This window comes from Hetaerina americana, unplaced genomic scaffold (assembly GCF_022747635.1).
Source record: "Hetaerina americana unplaced genomic scaffold, ioHetAmer1.1.p SCAF_2, whole genome shotgun sequence".
Lineage (NCBI taxonomy): Eukaryota > Metazoa > Arthropoda > Insecta > Odonata > Calopterygidae > Hetaerina > Hetaerina americana.
In genome coordinates, this window is record NW_027286763.1 from 23211018 (window position 1) to 23231452 (window position 20435).

General features: G+C 40.9%; 1 protein-coding gene across 2 annotated transcripts in view; it reads left to right on the forward strand.

Moving 5' to 3' along the window:
• Window positions 1-906: 906 nt before the first annotated feature.
• Window positions 907-20435, forward strand: part of LOC139687716 (PI-PLC X domain-containing protein 1-like) — a 31098-nt gene continuing 11569 nt past the window's right edge. Inside the window, exons 1-4 of one of the 2 annotated variants that reach the window (XM_071584975.1) lie at window positions 931-982; window positions 1205-1293; window positions 12718-12979; window positions 18161-18357. In XM_071584975.1, the coding sequence (XP_071441076.1) occupies window positions 1209-1293; window positions 12718-12979; window positions 18161-18357 (544 nt within the window). In that variant the 5' untranslated portion in view covers window positions 931-982; window positions 1205-1208. Of the gene's footprint in view, window positions 1294-12717; window positions 12980-18160; window positions 18358-20435 lie in introns of both variants that reach the window. The other variant, XM_071584974.1, reaches the window with a different exon arrangement.

Below are 20435 nucleotides of genomic sequence, written 5' to 3' on the forward strand. Positions count from 1 at the left end.
AAACCATGAAGGATAACGTACAAATCTTTTAATGACATCCCAGACTGATAATTTTGGAGTTAAACAAGGTACAACACTAACCAAAACAAAACATGGTGTCGGGTGACTGTTTCATTACACTTAGTAAGAGCGACCAAGTCAAAGCGGGACCACAAGCATACCGGTCGCGTTATCAGTACGTTTGTGTTTTGCATTGTAAACGAGAGAGGAACTGAGAATATCATTTGCTGCTTTTTTTCATATTGTCAAAAACCGGAAAGGAAGAGCCAAAAAAATGCGTTTTTAGTCTAAGCAGATCTAGAAATGTGAATGAAATACGGCCGGACCCATCCAATTGGCTTATATATTTGATTCGAGTGGATGAATCTACGTATTTTCATTCGGTAATTTTTGCCCCCATCAATTAGTTATGGATATAATAACATAGGGCAAGAGTGCCAGCTCACTCAAAATTCTATACGATCGAAATCATTCATGTATAAACGAATTCGTTCTCCGACGACATTTGCAATGGCAATCGAATAAAAATATAATGTAAAGAAGTAGGCTGCCAAGAAGGTGCGACCTCTCTTCCCTTCATCACAAAACATATAATGAATGCTTGTGGGGCATTGCTTCACTCACTGGAGAGTTTTCCGCGATTTCCGCATTCATAGTACGACGGGACAATCATCTGACGACCCCGCCACGCCGCCCCAAGCTGACTAAGACGCGCCATTTGAATGAATGATGGAACTCTCGTGAAGGACGCCAACTGTAGGTGTCAGCACCATTGACTGGCGACGTAGTATTCAGCATTTGAGACACCCGGCTGAGAGTGTTTCCGCCGCTTCTCCCTCCCTGCTCCCCCGCCCCCCGAGGGGATCGCCGAGGAAGGGAAAGTTCTCTTCAGTCGGCGGCGGAGAGGGCAGCCGGCGAGAAGTGAACGTACAAGTATACGCGCTCCAGAGCCAGAGTAGACCATCACGCGGCCGGGATCCAGGTGCCCGCCTCCCTCCCGGGACGTGCAAGCCCGAGAGGAAAACCCCGGTCAAATAGTCTCCCCCCCTTTTGTGGTTCATCCCCACGCAGGGTACACTAGTCTGCCCACGGGGGGGAGGGGTTCTTCCTTCCCTCTTCTTCCAGTGCTTGCCCGTGACGCGTGCTCGATGTCGGCGCCAAAGTGACTCCTCCATTCCCTCACCTCCCGTGTCCTTCGTTCCAGCACCATGAGGCGGTTGGCGTCCGCGGCGCTTGTCGTGGCCCTGGTGCACCTCGCCACCACCCGATACGTCGGATTCCGCAGGCACCGTGGTGAGTGTATATCTGATCATTTTGTCCTCACTCCCATGGCGATTACGACGTGACAGTTCCATCAACTGTCAACAATCGAGTTATTCGTGAACGGAGAACCCTTCTCTACCCCCCCTCCCCCACCCCCCGCCCTCTCTCTCTCTTTCGCTGCGGTCGAAGATAGTCTTGTCCTCTGGGCATCCTGTCATACGCTTCCCTCATTTTCCGTTACTATAGGAAACTTACTTAATTTAAATGAGTAATTTTCCCCATAAGTAACTGTCCCTGCGGACTTATTTTTGTCTTTCTCGCGCTCTCTAATTATTTCGTAGATGCTCTTATCTTCCTCATATTCATAACATTCCTCCATGTGCAAATTAATTAACAGTTAATAAAGCGGAATAAGGGTCGCGGTAGTCGGTAGTGGGTACAGCGTTGGACTGCTGACCGGAGGGTCCTGGGTTCGATTCCAGGGCAAGGCACTCTGGGCACCTGCAGCTCCACCCAAGCTAAAGTGATTTTTCGGGTACCAGGTCTTCCTGGGAAACCATAACCGGCACAGGGAAAGGAACTGGCCCCCCTACCCTGATGTGTGAATTTTCACACACCGTATAGGGCTTAGTACTGGGTGAACTCTACCGTCACCTACTAAACCGACCTGCGGGTTGATGCGGGTTATTGTGTTTATGGTTTTTTTTAAAGCGGAATATTCATCTCCTCAGGGAAAACGTATTCCTCTATCTTCAAATAATATCCTTTGGCAGCGCAGATTCCACATTTACCTGTTCTTTAGTGAGCGTTGTAATTTAGAGCGAAGAGGATTGATATTCCAGTTGTAAACTACGTGATATTTGATTTTCTTCCTAGTACATGACCGAACAAAGTAATTTGAATCGCTTAGGTGGGACAGTTAAGCGAGGAGCGAATCCGAGTACCTCCGAAGGGGTGAGACCAGGTGGTTCCTGGTGAATGGGACGGTGGAGTCAAACGTTGCGGCATCCGGCAATTTCTCTTGCCCTCCGACAAACTTATCCAAACATTTGAACCGAAAATTCGCTTCGTCATGCCTGTCGCATTAAAACTCGGTTGGTGCAGGTCGGCTGAGAACAAGCGTATTTATTGCTCATTTTACATTTAAGCTTGCGATGAGGAGAATCCGTCTCAAGGATATGTTTCCAATCTCCCGAATTGAAAACTAGAGGCGCCCGAATTGAAAACTAGAGGCGAGTCACATTCATTAACAATTTATTGGAATGGAAGGTTAAGGATAGTTGGGTGAGCGTTGAATTGAGGAAAGTGAAAAAAGGTAGGAGGATGATATGGATTTGAAAGGGGGTGAGAAGTATGAAAAGATGAGTGAGTTTGCAAAGTGTAAGCAGATTAATAATGCTCGGGATTAAACGGTCATTAAGGTAGTCCCCAAAATGTCTGCACTATAGCTCGGGTCGTGCTAAATACATATTTGTGCGGTATACTACTTCGAATAAATGTAAATTTACCTACCGAAGATGCGCGTTGGAACAATTTTGGTAACCTCGAGCAGTATCTTTTTGGGTGGATAACAAAATCAAGTGTGTCTGATTAAGTTATCTACATTTACTAATCCGTTTCTCCGATAAGTGACAGCGACATCATTTGAACTCGATAGCTTCTCCCTCTCCCGTTTATTTCCTTTGATAAGAGGATTTGAGGTTTTTTTTACAGTTAAAAGGAGTTAGACTAGATTCCCTAAAATTTGCCTCTTGAAAAGGAAGTGTGTCACGGGGTCACTTGAATAACTTGGTTGAGAATTCCTCCATCTAAGAGGCGGGAGGGGGGGGAGAACGGCGCCGCCCCCTCCGGCAGAAGCCTACTACGGTATTATCCGTCTTCTATTTGTTTACTATAAATTGTGCAAAGCTGTGGAGGTTCCCCGTCCAAATGGTCGTTTCTCGTATTCGCACAATAGGCTCCCTCCGACACGCAATCTAAATAAGGAAAAAAGGAATTTTTTGTTGTGTATATATATATATATATATATATATATATATATATATATATATATATATATATATATATATATATTACAACAAAAAATAAAAAATACTAATAATCGCAAAAAAGTATACCATCAAAAAACTAATATATATTTGCTATATGTATATGTACATGTAGCAAATATTAGAAATAATACTTCAATTAATTAATAACAATTATGATAATCCATTAACCTCATCGTACACTACACCACTCGCAACTCTACACACTACGCTTGCTATACTTCCTACATAATCACCACTCCTATGCGACAACATTACTTCTAAAGGGAATGATTCCCGGGGGAAGATTTATAGGCACTTTACGATACAATTGGTGTGGAACCAAAAACAGTATTGACTTGATTGAAAAAAAAGGATACAAATCAATTGTTACTGGCTTCTGTCTTATCCCCGCTCAACATTTATTGTGATACTGTCACGAAGGTTGGCCATGAACCTACTCCTGCTTAGAGGGAATGATCTGGGCTTCATTCGGAGAATAATTGTTGGGTCGCCCCACCCGTTCGATACTGGAAATAAACTGCGAAACGGACAGATTAAAACACACTTTCTACCCTGAGACGAGACGCGGTCACGAGGAATCCAGAGTTCAAGTGCCGGTTCGACTTGGATGGAGGAATCGGTCTGTCCGTTAACTCTTGCTCTCCTCACATGAACACATGACGTCCACGCGAGTAAATATAATTATGGATGATCTCGTAACACACCCTGCCACTCGCCCTCGTTGCGACTCGAAGAGAATGACGTAGTTGAGGAAATGAATGTCCATTCTTATTAATTGCACGGTCGTGTGTGTCTCGAATGAAACGTTGACGCTTCGAAAACATTCCGACCACGCTGATCCCGCTGACCCCATTTTCCTTTTACGCAGTGGAGATAAAGCGTTCACGGAGTCGGCGCCACAAAGTAATTCACTGACATTGAAAACCCATTTGATTTATTTATTTTTTTATTTTGACGTCACGAGTGTCTGTGTCTAAGGGATATGGGACCACGGTGCGTATGAATGGGTTTTGCGTAAAAGGTTTACTCTATTAAATTGCCATAAAATACATGTCTTCTCTTCTTTATGTACGCTCTTGGCTATTTGGTGCTGTTGCCAGAAGTGCTTCAAATATATTTAAGATAACGAGACAAAATTGTTTGATCTGAATGAGTTTTCGGTCCGGTCCGCGTATTCGGCGACGTCATCCCGTCCAATGCGGAGGAACGTTGTAACGCGGCGCCCACGAGACCTCGATTGCCTGGACGCCTTGGCTGATTCCGGCGTCGTTCAACCGGGAAAGATGAATAAAATCAACAAATAATTAATATTGTTAAGATTCCATTAGATGTCGACGTTCTATCCAATACTTTCAACACTTTGGTTTCACCGTGTAATGCTCAATAACATTGCATATTTACGGATTTCGTTTACCGTCGATGGTGAATGAAAGTGTCCGCAGGGGTTAAATCTAAAAATTCTAACAATTTGAAATAAACGTTAGCGCAAAGATTTGTAATTACTATCGGAATCCTACCGTTTAAAGTACGTAATAGATTTGATACAGACTCTAAGATGGTAGAACGATATATTTCTTTTCCTGTCCTAACAAAACAAATTTATATCCGACCCTACAATTATTCCCTCTTCAATTCAGAATACTTCCCTCCTACCTTCTTTCCATCCAATATACCTCTCTGATTCCTTCGCTTTCCGCCTAACATTGTCCCCGATAGCACAGCCTTTAACATCCCAATGCCAATCAAAATGCTCGGAATACATCTTTCTCCTGCCACTTTTTTATTTCTCCCAACAATCCCTTCTCATCCCACACCATGCCTAGCACTTCATCGTTTGTTTTCCTTTCTGCCCCCTTTACCTTCTCCATCCTTCTTCACACCCACGTTTCAAAAGCCTCCTATCTACACCTATCATCCTGCTTCAATGACCATGTTACCACATTTGCAAAACCACACTCCATATTTAAGTTTTGACGAGCCTTTTGTTAACATCTTTACTTAACGTCTCGGGCATAAATTGTCCCCTCCTTGTCAAAGCCTCTTTGCCAATATCAATTGTTCTCGCTATATCCCTACTAGTTTGACCAAATTGGTCAAAAACACTTCCGAGATAGGCGAACTGTTTCACATCTCCAAGGAGAACCCTGACTCCGCGTATCAAAAACTAGCGCTTAAGGTCATTTTGCACAAAATTTTCGAATTCAATATTGACTGGTAGCAATAATCTCTAATCATGTTCAGAATCTGCACCTGTTGGAAAGGAGCAGTCTTGTCTTTTTTTCATTGGATCTTGGCTTTATATGCGAGTTTGCGGTTATCCTCTTAATTCAAGTCGTCTGAATAATGGTTACTGTAATCGTATTTTACGGCGCGTAAATATACTAGTTGTAGCACCAGAAATAGAAATCGTAGTAAAGAACTAGAAACATGTAAAGTAGCATTATTATTCTTAAAATAATTAAATTGTTTGAAAACAAAACACAAAAATGCCTTCTTTACTAGTTTAGGTTTACTAGTTACTAGGAATAATATTGGATTATCTGATTTGTTTAATGTTTACATTTTTTAAAATCTTGGAATAAATATTTGAATTTACTTTAGATATATTAGCTTATATAAATTTGTCATCAATAAATAATTTTGCACGATATTTACATATTATAATGACAAGAACCATACGTCTACAAACCTTGTACAATTTATCATTAAGAGAGAAAGAAAAAATACCATTTGGTACAAAAGCATCTCCACATTTTACATATTCTGAAGATCAAATTATTGTCTTCTTGTCCTCACAAATTGTCAGTTATTGTCCTCACAAATTGTCTTCCTCAAAAATAGCGTTCGCAATACGATATAGGTCTATCTATATCGTATCGCATGATTCATCTTAGCGTAAGGTAAGCACATTCTAAACTTTATATAGTTTTAACAACTAAATTTTATGTAGTTAAACGAGAATTGTACGTGAGATGAGAAATACTTATTTCATAGATTAACTTACGATCCAGTGTTCAAGTACGTATGTAAAAGTTGATCAGCGGTAAAGAAAAAGCGCCTGACATGTCAAAGATATGTACAGTATTGCAAACAAATAATAAAGAGGGCGGAATTTGTATCACAGAATACTATGATGAGTACCAAGCACCTGTTTTATCATGGGACAGAAAGAGGAATGGGATAATCCAACATCATACGTGTGTCGTCCAATAAGTCATTAGGAAAAAAATTGAAACAAATTATTTTGGTAATATTTTTATTTTTAAACATTTTTTGTTTTAGCTTGAATCATTTTCCCCAGCTTTTCTCAAACTCTTTTAACCCGTCCGAAGGGTAGGTTTTCTGAGGGTTCTAAAAATAGGCATCTCTGTTGGTGGTGTGGCCTCCTCGTTCGGCGTGAATCGCTCTCCGGCGAGCCATTTGTTCAAGTTTGGAAATAAAAAAAAACAACGGGACCAAATCTGGTGAATACGGTGGGTGTTTTAATAATTCAAACTGTAATCTAATAATTTTCGCCATCGAAACGGCGCATGTGTGCGTACCCGTGCATAGTCTTGATTGAAAATATTTTCTTTGCCAATGAGGACGTTTTTTGTTGAGTTCTACGCCGAACCTATGCAATAACGACGCATAATACTCTCTTATTATCTTATGTGCTTTTTGCATGCAATCGATGTAGATGGTTCCCCATTCATCCCAAAAACCCTAAGCCATCACCTTGTCGGCTGATTTCACTGTCTTCACCATCTTTAGAACCCGATCGTCTAAGGCAACCCACTGTTTTGACTGGTCCTTTGTCCCTGAAGGTTAGGAGTGTATCCATGTTTCGTCCACAGTTATGTATCGACCCAGAAACTCGTAATAATTGCTATGAAAAGGCGTCAAATTAACCTCCGGATCGACGACGACATGATTGTGTTTATACTCGTACTCAACTAAGGGCAAACCCATCTTGCCGAGATTTTTTTCACACCCAATTATTCGTGCAAAATTGAAAACGCTGTACTAACGAATTGTACGCACAGTCAAAAAGACATAGTTGATTTTGTCAATCATTTCGGTGAGAGTCACTCCCACCGGATGTCCCGAACGATTTTATTTTTATTTGTGAACATACGGCCACGTTTAAACTCAATTACCAAATGGTGAACAGTCGCAAACACAGGAGAAGATGAGCCATTAACTTTATCCAATTCGGCTTTGATCTCTTTTGGTATTGAGCCTTTTAAAAAGAATTATTTAATCGCTGCACGGAAATCATTTTTTCCATTTTTCCAAATAAACAAAAGTCTGTTCTTTGAATCGACTGTGAAAATGAAACCAGGATGTATCAAGAATTTTGGAAGCAGTCTGGTGAGAGATGGGGATTACTAATTACTAAAATCTAATTTTTTTCCAATTCTGCGAGCACCATCTCTTGGATTTTATAGGGAATTATTGAAGAACTCACGCATTTTCGCTATCTGTGATAAAATGGGAAATGTGATCCTTTAATGGCTTGTCCTTATCGTCACATACGTAAACAATCAATATTGTTCACCTCGACTTTCACCTCTGCAAATTGCCGCGTTGTATATTATGATCTAATGGAAGAGCTAATTATTATATTCCAGATCTTGTTACATATTGTGTTACGTACAAAATACTAGTGTACAAAAAATTTCATTTTTTTTATTTTTAACTTACGGAAAACTGAAAATATTTCTCAACCCTTGAGTTACTTTCTTGTTTTGTTGTTAACACCGAGAGAAAATATTTGCTTGATCCTTCCGTTTTGCGGATTGTTAAATTCCTACGGCCCGCATTATCTTCCGAATTTGTTTTCCGCCAGGACACTGCATGAAAACTACAATCGCCACCGACCATCTCTGTGTCCCCCCAGCTTATACCATATCTGTAAGCGGTCATCCACGGTTCTAGGTTGCACTTACGTAACAGATAAAAATACACCATTATTGACCTCTTCCTGAAGGAAAAGGTTTTGAAATAATGGCGATAGATATAAATTCATAGTGTTTGAATAGCTATATTGATTATTAAGCTATGTCTGACAGCTGTAAGTGATTATCGTTTATATATTTGTATTTTTCGTTGTTTGTACTAATTCTGTGTTCCAGGTTTCTTTGTATTTTTGATTTGAGATTCGTATGCATCAACTTAATTCCTGTTTGCATTTTCAATGTAGTTTGGTCAGCTTTTTCTCCGAACGCACAGGTGCTATTTATTAGGTTCCCAGGGGACCTTGCGTCCGAGGACAATAAAATATTTTTATATGTCTTCTAAGCCAAGCGAACAAAGAATAGGCGAAACCATGTCCATGGAATAATCTGTGCATTGGTCAAAACGGTGAATTACCGGATGCGTGACGGACCGCACAAACCTTCCCGCTTTTGCGAACGCGTACGTAGGTCAACAGGCAGAGCAAAAACAATGCGTCCCACTCGATGGTCACAGCGTGGCTGGAGAGGGCTCTTGCCCCTCCACTCGCCGAGCACGCCTCTTTTGTTTTGGTCGGCTCTCGATTGATCGCATTCCCGACATCATTCCACCAATTGTGTCACGGGGTCGAGGAACTAACTGCCGTTCGTTGTTTCTACCGTCAATTGTTGTTTGGAGGTAAAAGTTATCTCTGCGGCTCGTGCGCTAATTGGCCCGAAACTGAAGAACCAGTTTGAGTCTGAAGATACGATTATAGGAAAATACGAAGGCGATTTCCGACGCTGCAATGTGCACGCAGTCCAAGCAATGGGCTAGTGCAGCCCCTCGTCGAAGGGCCGATTTCTAACCCGGACTCACCCCAAAATAAATCCAGGCGCTAGATATCTGTGAGCACCAGCGTTGTCGTGGGCACCTCGAAGGGGAGTGACTCAACTTGGGGAAGACATCACACCGTAAAAATGAATTTCGATTGTCGGAGGGCTTCTAGTTGGGAGAAGGCTGGCTCATCCGTCACCACTAAGGTCGAATATTATATACCATCGCTTCGCAGTAGAGGAGGATCCCCGTTCATTAGACGTCCGAAAGAATGTTTTCGTAGTCTCAGAATATTAAAAAACGTAAAAATTCAACGCCAGCTTCCATCTTGCGCATGCAGTGCAACGGATTGAATGGGTCATATCAACATGAAATTAATTTTTAATGGAATGGGCATTCCACGGGGTCTGCCTTCAATCACCTTTTCTTTTATTTAACACTACCATATCGCTTATCTTGACCTATTTTTTCTCACTTGTTTTGACCTGACCAACAAAATCGTACAAAATTTCACCTTCGTAGAAATTCGTGGAATCGTCACCACCGAGTCCGATGCGCGCCCTCTGTTGCATGTCCGTCGAGTACAGCACTGCGCGGTTTATTTTTTCAATTTCATGGCTCATTCAAGGAAATTGGCGCGATTCAAACTGCGCGGTTGACGTCGACACCCAGAGATCGCCCACAACCCGCAGGAGGCACTCGGGGGCACAATTAAACTCGACCATGAGAAAGTATTCGCACGCGAGAGAATAACAAGGACTGTTTGGAGAGTTGCTGGAAGCCAGTCCTCGTATTTATCATCATGGCTGATATTAATAATGAAATATCCATTCTAAATAAAGACACATAACACGTGGCGGCATATTGTTCTTAGGAAATTATTCTTCAAGCGCATGTTCCACATGGAGGAGGTACTTGAAAATGTATTCCTGGATTCACTCAGTATTATCATTTTTCTATGGTGATTGATGGCGAAAATGTGAAAAGGGAATTACTAGATTCTAGTTCTGGCAACTCCTCTTGAAATGTTTTGACCTTAAGTCAGAAGAGAGAACTCCCTCATTCAAGTCGATCGCTGATCACTGCATGTAGTTCTTGAGGTCTATTAGCGGTTCTTCATATAGCATCCCCTATACCAATCTCGTTGTTCGAGCTGAAGTTATTTTTTAAACTTCAGGACTATCCCATTGCATTGCGATCGTTTCAAATTTAAAAATTATTGCCGTTACCTTCAGCAATAATTCGGTCATGAAATTATCTTTGCTTTTTGACATTTTTTATGTTTGAGGGCAAACCAATTGCGAATAGAGCATTGATTTATTTCTTATTTATTTTCATTCATCCAATAGTCTTCAAAGGAGTCGGTTAAATCCATTCATCACAATGTCCATGTGTAAAGCCGAGCAGTACAGGATTAAATCTTCCCTAGATATAATTCCCAGGCTGCTTTGAATTGAGCGCAATACCACTTCCGTAGAATTTCAAGATATTTCAATTTCACTGCGGAGAGTTCAATCTTTCCTGCCAGCTTGTTTAGCTGTCGGTGTTCACGGTTGGTCAGAAACGGAGGCCCTTCCTAAAAAGTATGAGTAACTTACTAGCTAATCATTGCGCTTGCATTCGTTCAGACTTTAATATTCAGGATTCATCCAAATCTCCTATTTACTCCTGTCTGCATCTTGTGGGTTTTTCAAGATAATCGTCACTGATAAGACTACAGTTCACGCTTGCGGAAATAATGGCATTGGAATTCGCGGAAATATCAACATTCTTACTTTTAAATACAAATGCATATATTGTACAATATTCTTATCTTTTTTAATTTGGAGTTGACTACTTGCTCCGGGAGCATAAATATTTAGGATCAGTATCTTCCAAATCTACTGCAAATTCTGTGGCACTCGTTGCAGTATTATACTCGCTGGTATTTTTAATAGACTTTTTCTAATTTTGCTTTTATATTCCTTCCTGTAGAACCCACGCCCACGGGTGAAGTAACAGTAACTCCAAGAGTTTGATTCTGCACACGGTTATTCAAGGCTCTCATTACACATAATAATAAATGAGATTCTGTGATCGGCGATTTACTTTCTTTAAATTCATTTGACCAAAATTATCTGTCAAAGGTCTGTTCATCTATTATTTCTTTGCAGAGGGTTGTAATGTATTTTTTCAGCATTTCACCTGTCATCTGGTCTATAATGGGACTCGGCAATTGAAATGCAAATTGATGACCTTAGTTTATTTTTTAATCGACCTTATTGTGAACCGTCCTTAATTAAAAGCGGAGCGTCACTCAAAAGGCGTAGTACTTGCTCTATGTATTCAAGGAATTGAATGGCCACCTCTAAATTCCCCTCGGATGAAAAGTGATTTCAAATTACGCGACAGCGTAACTAATTATAGAATAAAGCTCTCAAGATTCCAGATATCACGCAAATTACGGGCATGAAATTTTAAGAAAACAAAGTTTTTAATCTGAAGATTAGAATAATACCAACGCGTAATTAGTGAAGATCCATGGCGTCAACTGTCTGCCCCATCCACCCACTCACTGCCTTCCTCCCGCACTCATCCCCGTCGCCCCACGCCTCCCGTCACTCTTATTGTTAGCCCTTTTTCTTTAGATCATATTTGGAGTACACGATGTGCATTTTTTATGACGAATTATCAAATTTAACATGCGCAGTTTATTATGCATCGCTATTGCACCGATTTAGCGAAATAATTAAGAAAAGATGTACTCATTTTGAAAAAAAAATTCTCTATAAATTCACGGGTGCCGACCTGTGCAGTTTCGATGGCGAAATTTATGGAATTCAAACTCGAATTATTACAATATCCAACGTAATCACCAGATTTGGCCCCAGTGACATTTGTATTTCCAAACTTGAAAAAATGTCTCGGCGGAGAGCGATTCACATTGAACGAAGATGCCATCGCCAACACCGACGCCTATTTTGAGGACCTTCCGAAAACCTACTTTAATGATGGCTTTAAAAGTTAGAGAAAGTGTACGAGTATCTAGGTAAAAGAAGGCATGTCGAAAAAAAGCAATCTACCCAAAATAAGTTGTCTATATATTTTTCCTAAGGACTTCTTGTTCGCCTAACGTATGGTATTCTGATGTATGTTTTTATATTCGAAAAAGTTATTAGCGTGCTCTTACTAAAGTTGTTTTCCATATTGTATTTTATACACCAGTGTATAAAATGTATAATTTTGGAGTATCAGATGACCATACTCAATCCACCTGTTGGTGATATAATCATTGGCAATGAGTTTTACTTCCGAATGTAAATTAATTGGTAGATCTATCACCTAATCTAGAAAACGGTTTTTAAACTCTTCTTAACAATAGGGATTGTTAATTGGATCTAGGTTATCCTGGATTTAAAAAAATCTCGGGTAATGCCGTTGAGTTCCAGTACATAGTTGCCTGATTTCCTCGGGTTGTTATCAAAATTGCTGCTGTAACTACTTTTGTGAAAACCCACCTTCGATGTCTCCGGCAACCATTCTTAATGCTCAGTATTGTCATTATTTCTTCGGTTGGATTGGCTTGGAAACTCGAGCCCTGGTCACCGTGGAGAAGGAGAAAAGCCTTAGTAAGCATATCTCTCTCTCTCCTCCTTCCCTCGGCGCTCAGCGGTGGCGGCCCCCGAGCCCTGTCACTCCGGCCTCCGGGTGTCGCTGGTGGTCTCGTCGGTGGGGTCGGGGACGGGGGACACGCGCCTCCTCGAAGTAAACTGGGAGGACGCGCCGCTCCAGGCCGGCGACTACATGGCCGTCTTTGACGAGGACCCCGCCCTCGCCACCGGCCACGCCCCGCTATTCTCCTTCACGCCCGCCACGCCCTCCGGGTCCACTAAGACTGACCTCATCTCCAAGATACCGGACGACGACATCGGGTACGGGTGACATATTCTCCCCCCCTCCTGCTAGCACGGGCGGCCAACAGAACGGCACCCTCAGCTGCTCCAGCCCCCGGAAACACTCTTATACTTCACCAAGGTTTTGCCTGATGAAGTAAAATAATCTGTCGGATGGCAATGACGTTTGATGAAGGCGTATCATATGAGTATTTGAAATTCACCGCATCCTCCGAATATAGCCATGTTACTTTTTCATAAGCTGAGATGCAATGTTATTTTCAAGGAAGTAATTAAAATTATGTTGAAATATTTTAACTAGCCTTGGCTAAAGCAAAGTGACGCAAAAATTGAAGAAAAAGCTTTTGGAAAACTGACTGAAATCTTATCGCAAGGAAAGGGTTAAGTGAATGAAAACGGGACGCCGAATGAGTTCTGATATAGATACCTATTGTTACATAATAAGTCTTTACATTTTTAAATTTGTTTGGAGACCCGAAAATATTTTACACAATCAATTACTATCATTCAATCAACCAATTAAAAATTATAAAAATAATTAATTGGAACACTAGTTCGTCATTCAACATTTAAATTTCATAGTCCACGGGGATCAACAAAGTCATTGCAAAGAACGTTTAAAAAGGTGCGATGCCATTCATAGAGTAGTAAAGTTCACCTCTGAATATCGTGAAAGAGTTTGAAAGCTGATTCAGTCACCACTGAAATTAAATGCATAGGAATGTTAACATAAGTATTCTTAATGATGATGGTCATAAGGTACTCGGTTCTGGATATTGGGCCTTGTTTGAGTTTTGTAGTGAAGACCTGGAAGACACACCTTTTAACAGAGCCTCCTCAGCCAATTAGTCAGAATCTTCTTTAGCATTACGGAGTTGGGTCGACATGTTAAAAAATGCATGATGCTACATGATACAGGACCTATAATGGTACTTTGGTGGAGTCAATTTTCAGAGGTAACTTGACTTCCGACCTATGGGATTTTACCTGTCTCTGGAAATAAATCACTAATTATTATTATTTTTATTATTATTATTAGTTAATCTACAGGTTAAGGTAGGTTTTTGGATGGACACAGCTACTAAATAAATATTTTGTGATTCATAACGAAAATACAAAATCCAGTATCCTACTCTACATCAGGTCCCTCTTCATCTCTGAGCACTTTCTTCTTCCCTTCATCCCGTCCAACATCCCTATCCTGTTCCTTCCCTTTCCTCTTTTGCCCAACATTCTACCCTCTATCACAGTCTTCAACATCCCACTGCCGGTCAACACCCCCTTCATCCACTTTTCCTGCCTCCATAGGATTTCTCCCGACCAACCCCTCTCTTCGCCCACCATACCAAGTACTTCCTCATTTGTTTTCTTCTCTGTCCATTTCACCTTCTCCATTCTTCTCCACACCCACATTTCAAAAGCCTCCGGTCTAAGTCGATCCTCCTGCTTTAATGGCCACGTTTCCGCGCCGTACATAGCTATGCTCCATATAAAAGTTTTTACGAGTCTTTTCTTAACATCCTTACTCAACGTCCCTGTCATCAACTCCCTCCTCCTGGTGAAATCCTCTTTCCTTAGCGCAATTCTTCTCCTTACGTCCCTACTACTTTGACCGTGTTGGTCCAAAACACTACCGAGATTAGTAAACTGCTCTAGTTTTTGCCCTCCTATTTTAATGTTTAGCTTAGCCCTTTTTTCTAGAAAATCGCATAAACTTTGTTTTATTAATATTGATTCTCATCCCATACCTGTCGCACTGAATTTCCAATTCACTCAGCAATGCTTGCAACCCCTTGGCTGACTGACAAACTGAAGCTTGGCCATCAGCAAACCTAACTGATTTTACGAATTCCCCGCCCACTTTCATTCCTACCTCCAGTTCTTCCCATGCCTCTTTAATCATTTCATCCACATACAGGTTGAGCAGCAACGGTGATAATGGGCAACCCTGCCTTACACCTCTTCCTATAATTTCGCATCCGCCCTCCCCGTTCCCCACTCGCACCTGAGCAGTCTGAGACATGTAAAGGTTGCGAATTAGCCTCCTATCCCTCCAATCTATTCCTATTTTCTGCAATAATTTCATTAGTTTTTCCCAATTCACTCTATCAAACGCTTTTTCGAAATCTACGAAACAGGCAAATACCTCCTGGTTGTATTCTATATTCCTCTCGATTAATAATCTCATTACTGCAATGGCATCACGCGTACCTCTCCCCTTCCTAAACCCAAACTGATCATCCCCTAGGTAATCATTTGCCCTACTCTCTATCCTTTTGTTTATGATCCTGAGAACAACTTTAGCTGTGTGTGATATCAAACTTATCGTCCTGTAGTCCTCACATGATGTAGCCTTTACCTTTTTCGGAATAGGAACTATAACTGATCTCACAAAGTCTTCCGGCCAGATTCCTTCCTCATAAATAGTACGAATCAGCCCATATAGCCTCTTCCTCCCACATTTTCCTAAACATTTCACTTGTTCCGCAGGCATGTTATCCACCCCCACGGCCTTAATTAGCTTCATCACCCCTAATGCCCTCATCGTAGAGTATGCCTGGACCTAAGCTGTCTTTCTCTACGTCATGTTCCTTTTCTATGTCTAACTTTGTTGGTCTAAATTCTTTACTATACAGTTCTTCTATATACTCCTTCCATCTATTTTGGATCTTTCCTGTGTCAACTATTACCTTACCCGCCTTATCTCTAATTGTTAGCATAGATCTCCCTTCCTTAATTCCCGATAAAGATTTAACTTTGCTGTACAGCGCACCGATTTCACCCTTCCTCTGCAGACTTTCCATATCCTCGCACTGCGTCTTCCACCATGCTTCTTTTGCTCTATTTGTTGCCCGCCTCAATCTATTGTTTAATTCTTCGTACTTCATTTTGCCTAACTCTGTATTTACATTCTTCCATTTTCTCCTCTCATCCATATTTGTAATCATTTCATCCGTGATCCATGGTTTCCTATTCCTTTTCGTGTTCACGGTTCCAATAGTGTATTTTGCGGCTTTCGATAACCCTTTCTTGATACTTTCCTATTTTTCTTCGATAATACTTAGCTCTTTACCATCCTCCATGGATTTATGTTCTATTTTTGCTCTATAACATCCCCTTATGTATCAATATTATAACTCGATGTTTTAACTTGATAACTTATGGCTATATTATAAGCACATTGATATCAACAGTAGCAGATAGTCCGAATAAATCTGCCATAGCTAATCTTTTAATTCAGGTCACTACTGGCGGTAGAATATTTTATCGAATGAAATTACTGTTTCTTCTTTCATTGATTCAGTTTTATCTGTATTTCGTATAAAATTCATCATTAACATCTCATGGACAAAACTGGTCAAATAATATTCCAGTTTTTGAAAAGAGAAGTCTAAAATGCATCTGATCATATTTCAAAATTGTTTGCTATCACTGGATTTGTTTGGATGCATTCCGCATCATAACTTAAGGAAAAAATGACTGCATTCGTTATCCTTTTCCTATTTGGTTGTTTGAGGCGTGACTTCATGAAATCGGTTATTTTTGCAATGAAAAATTATTACTTTGTAACTTCATCGAATTTAATTTAGAAACAACCTGGCTTTTAACATTCAACGGCATCTTCGAGAGCTCATGATGACGTTGCCAAAATGCTCCCTCCTATCATCTTATGTCTCATGAAGTTTTCCGTGTCATCCTCCAACTGGTAGCTTTGTAATAGGAAAAAAATTGAAAAAATATACTGCAATAATAAATAGTATTTAATTAATTATTCATGGTTTGAAAGAATGTCAGTCATGGTAGTCCTTACTATACAGGATCAATAATATAATCCTGTAAATCATGTTTAATTACCTGGTGCCATTGCTTGGGTTGAACTGTATCAGCCTCAAATGTTCTTTTCTAATTTAAGCATTTGGTTGGTCTTTAAACAACACGTGCGGTATCTGATGTAGTCTAATATTCCATAGAAAATAGTGAGTGGCCACATGTGTTAAGAAGATATTATTTATGGAATGTTACCAATTATGTTTTAGTACTAGTAAAAGGTAGTATTGATAGTAACTTAGTAAAAGAATCATTTTCACAGAATATTGCCTGAGTATTGCTCATTTTATTAATGAATAATGCCAATAAAAATATGGGTTTTATATATACATATTTGTAAATTTGAACACTGTTAAATTCTTTTGAGAACTTGCCTAAAAATGGCCTTCACATCCAAATAATAGAGTTTTATTGCTGATGGCTATGAACTATTCAGTCTGTTGCACTGCCTTCGTCCATGCCTGTTGGGCTCTTCTATTTGAATGGTCAAGACAAATTTATCAGGAGTACTTTTAGAAGTGTTCACACAATAGGCGCAATAGCACCCCACTAGTGGCATTCAGGTTGATTGGTCACTATCATGCCCTTTTGCTTAAAATTTTGCCCCTTGCCTAATTTCATGAAACAAGTGATGTCACTGACTATAACAGTATGGCACTGGTGTGCCCGAGTGCAACGGAATGATGCGCAAGTTTGAAGGTTTATTTAAGATGCCTATCATTAAAATTATCTGGGAACTATGATATGGAGAAGATTTGTAGGAGCTGAGAAATAAATTAGGCATCTAAAAAATGCAATAAGGCCTATTAATAATGATGAATAATGTTATTCATTATTTGCCGTCATAAATAACCCATGTCAATGTTCTTATCACAATCAAAAAGCTTTCCTCTTTCCATGTGTCATCACTAGTCATTCATAGCTGGTAGAACATTAAGAAGTGTGAGCACTTCCACGTTTCGCCTAAATCTAGCCCCATGCAGCGCTAGGTCGTTGTGTTGGCTAATATTTTCACGGATGTTTTTGCTAAAAAATTCTTCAAAAGGATACAAGATACGAATATCTAAAAGCTAAAACATTTTGATGAAATATTTGTACAAAAACTACCCATTCAAAACTGTGCTCAATGCCTATGCAGGGCACTTTTAATGTTAAATCGTCGATTAAAAAATAAACACCGGTTCATGAGAAACGAGGATAGGTTTTCTCCAGCACCTAACATCCGAGGTAACTAAGATGTGTACAAGAAGAGATCTTACAAAAACAATAAATATGATGATTGCCAAACCATGCCTACGTCACACAAAAACCCTGACCTTGGAGAGGCGGGAGGAGGCGTGTTTTGTTGCGACATATGTCTCGTCCTTGCAGGTATGTGGAGCGTTGCTACGGCCACTGGGTGGCGTACCTCCGGCCGGCGGCGGCGGGAGGCACCGCAGACGTCCTCGCATCGGCGTGTGTCAAGACGCGACCCACGTGGATGCACGACCTCAGGCCGCAGATCGGGCAGAAGAGACTCCGGGACCTGTTCATCCCGGGCAGCCACGACTCTGGGTCCTTCGCTGAAGGTTGGTGCGGGTGGCAGGCTCCCTTGGGTTCAAAGAAGGAAAAGGACTCGTCTATTTAATTATTTATCACTTCCTAGTGATCAAGCAGTTAGGGGTGGATTTTCTTGTAGAAATATCACAATGTGAAGGTGCTCTGAAAAGTTCTCAGCCTGATGATGAAAATGATAATTTATGTTTTCAAAAAAGTTTTATTTTTCAACATAATCATCTTTAATATAATTTAATTTCATCCAGCGGTGTTCCAGTGCCATTATACTCTTTCTTTAGTGTTCTTCTTACGGAAGTGCTGCAAAGTACGCGTCTATAGTCGCAATCGCTTCTTGATTAGACGAAAATGCCGACCAGTGAGGAAACTTTTGACGTTTCGGAAGTGGCGGGATTCCGAGGGAGCCGAATCCGGGGAACAGGGTGGATATTCCACCACTTCATATGAGCGCAAATCACTCAATTTTCCCATCGCCAAGCATTTTTGTGGGCAGGTGCATTGTCCTGATGGAAAGCGATTTTTTTCCTCGGTAAGCCGGCTCTGATTTCACAAGTGTTTTTGTACAGTTTCATTTGAAGGTTCTAATAGCACTCCCCAATTATTACTCTACCTTTTTCAAGATAGACGATTGACAGAATCCATTTCAGATTATAAAAACCAAAGACCTTTACAGCCGCTGGCAAGTTCTTCAACTTCTTCGGGTCTAAAGAACGTGTCACTATCCACTGCTAGAATTCTCTCGACTCTGGTGTGTAATGGGGAATCTAACGTTTCATCCATTGAAGAACATCATTTTTTTCTCTTGTTTTTCATGAAGCGCGCCGAGCGCTGAATGGAAAGTGTCGTCAGAATGCGTTTTTATACACAGTGAGCACGCGCGGTACCCATCCTAAAGGTTTAGGAAAAGGTAGGAGGAAGGGTATTTATGGGCTGACTCGTAGCATTTATAAGAGAGGAATTTGCCCGGATGTCTTCGTCAGGTCAGTTTAATTTGTTAATCCAAGAAAAGGCAAGGCACCAGATGTGAGGACTATAGAGCAGTCACTTTGATTTCGCACGCAGATAATGTGATTCTCGGAATTATCTATAATAGGATGGAGAGCAGGGCAAATGATTTACGCAAAAGCCTCATTCTGGCAAACCAAAACCCAAAGCCATAACAATATCAAGTAAATATCCCTCTTTTACTTTCAAACGATGCGCCAATTTATCCGACTTAATGAAATCCATTTAAGCTTATTCAAATTCTCCGCCATTCACAAAGCCGCACGAGTCCCAATACAAGAGATTTAAATGTAAAACATATCCCATCTTTACTACTCCTTGCCTCCCCTCTCAGCTTAACAATTCTCTCCCATTCTACGGTACTCCCTCATGCACTTCCCGCAATATAATCTAGCAACCTCAAAGCTGCAAACTCTGTCTGTCCTCCTAACTTGAGTAGTGCACCAAACCCCTCAACATCTGCATCAACAATCACCGTGCCTCATTCAAATACCCTCATTCCGCATTATCCTCTCTACCAATGTCTAAATATTGATCATTGAATCACTCACGGGGCGAAGGTTAAATTACTGATTGAAGCTCTTGCATACATTGGAAGGGCATCTCCTTAGCAGTCATGTTTGAAATGTATTATTACCCTCATCGTACTACAGTAGGAGAGATCATGTCAATAAAATTAGAGAAATTAAGTGTAGAACAGATAAATTTAAGAAGTCATTATTTCCACGAACGATAAGATATCATAATAACATTGTCCGGCCTCGGTAGGGTCATGTTCGGGTAAATATTAGTCTGGTGTGTGCACACCCCCTGCCACGCACCCTGGCGGTGGCTTGCAGGGTACATTAATAAAAAAATGCCTCCCTCCATAATATGTATTTCATTCAAAAATTGTTTCATCGTCTTTATTATTACCTCCCTTACTCCTTTAGTCACACCGCTTAAACTCAATACCCTGTAGGTGGCATGTGTGTGGCTCATGGAAGTCGGCTCTGCCGCCGGTCTGAACCCCGCCCACTAGGAGGTACACCCTTCTCCTTCCCGTCGACTCCCACCCCTGCCGATCACTCAACCCCTCCCTCTCTCC